The 5,788-nt window shown below is 50.7% G+C and overlaps 1 protein-coding gene across 1 annotated transcript; it reads right to left on the bottom strand.

Annotated features, from left to right (window-relative positions):
- Positions 1-5,013: 5,013 nt before the first annotated feature.
- On the bottom strand, positions 5,014-5,778 carry LOC306816384 (olfactory receptor 14J1-like; the record flags this gene model as incomplete). The annotated part of the gene is made up of 1 exon (XM_079332831.1): positions 5,014-5,778. The coding sequence occupies one exon, from the start codon at positions 5,776-5,778 to the stop codon at positions 5,014-5,016; it is 765 nt and encodes a 254-aa protein (XP_079188957.1).
- Positions 5,779-5,788: the final 10 nt, after the last annotated feature.

Below are 5,788 nucleotides of genomic sequence, written 5' to 3'. Positions count from 1 at the left end.
AGGTCTCAAGCCTGAAGAGACCCTCAGAGACGGGACAATCAACAAAATTTCTAACACTGGAGTTACGGAGTGCAGACTTCAACCTATTCAGGATGCAGATTTGTGTTTTACAAATGCAGTACTGATTGTTTTTGAGGGAAACAGTCCTTAAAACAAACGATTCCAAAAAGGATGGATATTTTTAAAGAAAGAAATCTTGAAGAAGCAGGAGCAGCCTGTACCAGTGTCCCAGAAGATGAGCCAGTGAGGAAAACAACTGGCCTGGTTGGACATGGAGCTTTTTTCAGGAACTTGGGAAAAAGAGGATGCATCAACTTTAGACAAAGGCGCAAGCAACTCAGGAAGTGTTTAAGGATGTTGCCAGGTCATGAAGAAAAAATAGGAGGTGAAAGCTCAATCAACTTAAGATGGCAGTTCTGTGTAGGAAAACAAAAAATATTTTATCCATATATTAATGGCAAAAGGAGGGAAAAGGAGAACCTTGATTTCTTACTGGGGGTGGGGGGACAGGACGGGATATGTTTACCAAAGAGAAAAGGCTGAGGTACTTAACCCTTTCCTGGCCTCAGTTTTCAACAATAACACAGGTTGTCCTCAGGACAAGTGTTCTACTGAGCTGGTAGATGGGGACAGGTAGCAGAACAGACCCTTGTAATCCAGGGAAAAGTAACAGGGGACCTGCTAAACCACTCAGATGCTTACAGGTGTCTCTACAATCAGATGGGATCCAGTCTAGAGGGATATGGGAGCTGCTGGATGAGCTCCCCAAATTGCTCTCCATCATTTATCATTAGTCCTGGCTCACCAGGGAGGTCCCAGAGGACTGGAGGTGCCAATGTGAGCCCATCCCCAAGAAGGACTGGAAGGAGAATCTAGAGAACTCCAGGCCTGTCAGTCTGACCTCAGTGCCCAGCCAGGTGATGGAACAGATCACCCTGAGAGTCATCACAAGGCACCTACAGGATGAATGAGGGATCAGAACCAGCCAGTGTGGATTTCTGTATCTGCATTGATGATCTGAATGAGGGCATTGAGTGCGCCATTAGCATATTTGCAGATGACACCAAACTGGGTGTGAGTGTTCTGGAGGTTAGGAAGCTCTCCAGAGGGACCTGGACAGGCTGGATCCAGGGATTAAGTCCATCAATTTGAGGTTTAACAAGTGCTGGGTCCTGTACTTTGGCCACAACAACCCCTGAAGCGCTTCAGGCTGGGGACAGAGTAGCTCTACAGTGACCAGGCAGAAAGGGAGCTGGGGGCACTGATGGACAGCAGACTGGACATGAGCCAGCAGTGTGCCCAGGTGGCCAAGTAGGCCAATGGCTCCTGGCCTGGGTCAGTAATGGTGTGGTCAGCAGGACCAGGGCAGTGATTCTTCCCCTGTGCTGAGCACTGGTTGTGCATCACCTAAAGTGCTGTGTCCAGTTCTGGGCCCCCCCAATTTGGGAAGGACAAGGAGGGGCGGGAGTGTGTCCAGACAAGTGAAACAAGGCTGGTGAGGGGTGGGGAACACAAGTCCTGTGAGGAGTGGCTGAAGGAGCTGGAGTTGTTTATCCTGGAGAAAGGAGGACTCAGAGGTTACCTTATCACTCTCTACAACTTCCTGAACCATGGTTTTAGCCAGGTGGAGGTTTGTCTCTTTCACCAGGCAGCAACTGACAGAATGAGAAGACACAGTGTTTAGCTTCAGCATAGGAAATACAGGTTGGATATTAGGAAAAATGTGTTTTACAGGAAATGCAGTAAAATTCTGGAATGATCTCTCCAGGGGTTGGTGGAGACACCATCCCTATATGTTTAAAAAAAGACTAGGTATGGCAATTGGTGCCATATAGAGGTGTTAGGCAGAGGTTGGACTTGATCTTGAAGTTCTCTTCCAACCTAGTGATTCTGTGATCTGTGAATTCACAGAGTCTTTCAGCTGAAGTCTCTGTCCCTGTCCTTTCCCTGGGTCTCTGTTGCAGATGGAAGCTGCTGGTGCCATTCTCACCTTTAACCCCTAATTTGAATGGAGACAGATGCTCTCGGGTATGTCAAGCAGGTGTTGCTCAATGTTTATGTGGAATTTCTGTATCCTCATGGCACCAAGGAGACCATTGTGGCACTGTGGAAAGTCAGGGAACAAAGCCGTTGTGACACTGGGGCAGGGATGGTACCATTGCGATACTGCAGATCCAAGGACACCGTGGTGGCTCCATGGAAACTCATGGAATCATGGGCACTGTGAATCAGCAAGGCCTCGTGGAACCAAGAAGTGAATTGTGACTGTATCAAACTTTTTGGAACCAAAGAGCCATTGTGGAACTTCAGAGCCTTGTGGACCAAGGGGACCACAGTGACACTGTGAAGGTCCATTGAACCAAGTGGCCATGGTGACACTGGAGCCTCATTGACCAATGGTGCATTGTGACACTGCAGGGCAGCATGGAATCATGGAGACCACTGTGACATTACACAGTGTCATGGCAACAAGGGACCATTGTGACACTGTGGGGCTTTGTGGGACCAAGGAACAGTTGTGGTACCATGGAAATTGTGGCAACTGTGTCACCATGGAACCAAGGAGACCATTGTGACAGTTCACAGCACCATGGAACTAAAGATTCATGTAACAGTGTAGGATAAACGGAGCCAAGGAACCATTGTGACACTGTGGGGCCTCATGGATCCAAGGAGAGCATTGTGACACTGAACCTAATGGAATTGTTGCAACTGATACAACTTCTAGGTTCAGGACAAGGTGTCTCCTCACAGCCCTTAGTGGCACAGACCCTGCTGTGCTCCAGGGCACCAAGACTTGGCTTCTCCTGGGCACTGCCAGCACTGCCAGGGCCCTTGGCCATGTCCAGCACAGCTTGTCCTGTGCTGTCCCACAGCTGCTGCTGTGTCCCTGCAGGCTGCGCACTCCCATCTCACTGCCCCTGGATCTGCCCTGCCACTGCCAGCCCTGCCCTGACCTCTGCCACCCTCACCCTCTGTGCCTTGGGACACACACACATGCACTGAGTTCATCCTCTTCCTCCTGGGTGCTTCTCCTGCCACAGCACTGCCCTGGGAGGGTTCATTGCTCACAGGAGCTGCTGTGTTTGTACTGGTGCATTTTATAGCTCTTCCTCTGCCTGTCTGTCAATTCTGTCTTCAAAGAGCTCTCCAAGGAATAGATTCATTGAATTGTAGAATAACGGAGGTGGGAAGAGCCCCCTGAGCCCCCTTGGCCTGGGTGTTGCTGGGATGGAGTTCCCTTTGCCCAGTGTAGCCCCCGTCCTGCTGTGCTTGGCTCCTGTGGCTGGAGTGGGTTTGGTCCCAGCCAAGGTTTGGCTGTTCCTGAGCAGGGATGGCCCCACATGAGGCATCTCTGCAACCCCTAAACCAATGGCCTGGGGCAGGGGCAAGTGTTCTTGGGGACACAGGGATGGGACAGCTGGGATGGATTGACCCAAAGGATCTTCCATTCCATGGGACGTCCTGATCAGCAAGGACATGAGGGGGATAAGAGGGCTTATGGATTTTCTGTATTAATACACTTGTCTTCTAAAGCAACTATGACATGTGTTGAATTCTTGTGCTGAATTCTTGTCTCTCTGTGGTTTTCCTTGCTTCTGCATTTGGCCCTTGCTTTGTAGTCCCCCTGACATTAATCTCTCTTTATAGTGACCCACAACTGTTCACCTTATTTTCTCCTGTTTTCTATGTAAGGAGGGACAGTGACAGAGACACTCTGTTGTCACTGGATGCTCAGAGGGGTTTAACCACAGTCACCTGGCCCAACTCTGCTCATATGGGCAACCCCAGAAATGTCAGGGCTCTGTCAGGTGCCCACCCCTGAGCTCTTGCCCTGCTCACAGCCCCAGGGGTGTCCAGGGTCACGAGTCCTTCCCTGGAAAACACACACACACAGTTCATTGCAGCAGGGGCTCCCTAGGCTCTGCTGCCACAGCCAGAGCCTGGCAGGGACCTCAGCCCTGTAGGTGTCACCCTACCCTGGCCCTGCTTGAGGTGCCCCACGGCCAGAGGAATGGACACGGGGAGCTCTGAGCACAGGAGCTCATCCCAGCCCTGCATCCAGGGGTTCCCAGGGGATGTTAGACTCTGGAAACACCAGAAACATCTGAAGGTGTTTGTGCTCACTGGGTTTAAGTCCCCACACACACACAGAGGATGTTCATGGCTGTGGAATGTCCCTGCACTGCAAACACAGACTCCTGACCTGGTCACTTGATGTCCCTCCAGGCAGGGAAGAACAAACTCTATTACCTGGGGTGAGAGGGCACTGCTGGAAGCAGCTCTGGCTTTGCAGGGACACTGCTGGGACAGCCCCACCCTGAACACTGCCACTCTTTTGCTGTCACAGCTGTTCTCCTCTTCAGGGCACTGTGTTGGGAATATCCTTGAGAGCAAACTGGGAAGGAGATTGAAGCTTTCAGGCCCTGCACTGGGGAGATGCCCTTGCATGATGGAAATGCAGTTGCAGAGCCCAGCTCTGTCCCAGCAGTGCCCATGGCCTGTCCCTGACTGCAGTGCCTGCACAGTGACACAGCAGGACTGGGACCGAGCTAAAAGAGCCCTGAGGCCTTAAACCAACACAGGGGCTCTGCAGGGGAGTGTGGAACTGAAGGAAGGGGAGGTTATGGAGCAGAAGCCCTGGGGGTGCCTGGCAGTGAGGGAGCACTGGGGTTCCATTTTCACCTCAGCTCTGCACAGAGTCACTAACCTAGCAGCTCCAGAGAAGTCAAGGAGGAAAGATGACAGGCAAACACAGCAATACCAAGTTCTTTATTTTGTGTAAGCACATATGTAGTACAACTCCAGGATTATATAGTCTATGATTCACACTAGGATTTCGAATGCTGAATTAAAAATGGCAAAGGTTTTCTTGTGAAAAAATTCAAAAAATTGTCATACCTGAGCCAGCAAAAAAAACCCAAAAAAACCCAAAAAAACCCCCAAAAAACACAGGACATAGAGTGGGCATTAATGAGTAATATTATAATAGTGATACAAGAGAATGAGAGCTTATTTATTCTGAGAAGCATTCATGATGATTTTCCTCAAGCCATCCTTGAGCTCCTGGTTCCTCAGGCTGTAGATGAGGGGGTTCAGGGCTGGAGGCACCACTGAGTACAGAACTGAGAGTGACAGGTCCAGGGATGGGGAAGAGATGAAGGGGGGCTTGAGGTTGGCAGATATACCAGTGATGACAAACAGGGAGACCACAGCCAGGTGAGGGAGGCAGGTGGAAAAGGCTTTGTGCCGTCCCTGCTCAGAGGGGATCCTCAGCACAGCCCTGAAGATCTGCACATAGGAGAAAACCATGAACACAAAACAAATAAATGATAAACAGGCACTAACTGCAATGAGCCCAAGTTCCCTGAGGTAGGAATTTGAGCAGGTGAGCTTGAGGATGTGTGGGACTTCACAGAAGAACTGGCCCAGGGCATTGCCATGGCACAGGGGCAGGGAAAATGTATTGGCCGTGTGCAGCAGAGCATTGAGAAAGCCACTGGCCCAGGCAGCTGCTGCCATGTGGGCACAAGCTCTGCTGCCCAGGAGGGTCCCATAGTGCAGGGGTTTGCAGATGGACATGTAGCGGTCGTAGCACATGATGGTCAGGAGGGAAAGCTCTGCTGAGAGAAAGAAGAAAATGAGAAAAACCTGAGCAGCACATCCCTTATAGGAGATGATCCTGGTGTCCCAGAGGAAATTGTACATGGCTTTGGGCACAGTGGTGCAGATGTAGCCCAGGTCAGTGAGGGCCAGGTTGAGCAGGAAGAAGAACATGGGGGTGTGC

This window comes from Erithacus rubecula (assembly GCF_903797595.1).
Source record: "Erithacus rubecula genome assembly, contig: scaffold_550_arrow_ctg1, whole genome shotgun sequence".
In the NCBI taxonomy this organism is placed as follows: Eukaryota; Metazoa; Chordata; class Aves; order Passeriformes; family Muscicapidae; genus Erithacus; species Erithacus rubecula.
The sequence above is the reverse complement of the archived record's forward strand: the minus strand, read 5'-3'. Positions and strand labels throughout refer to the sequence as shown.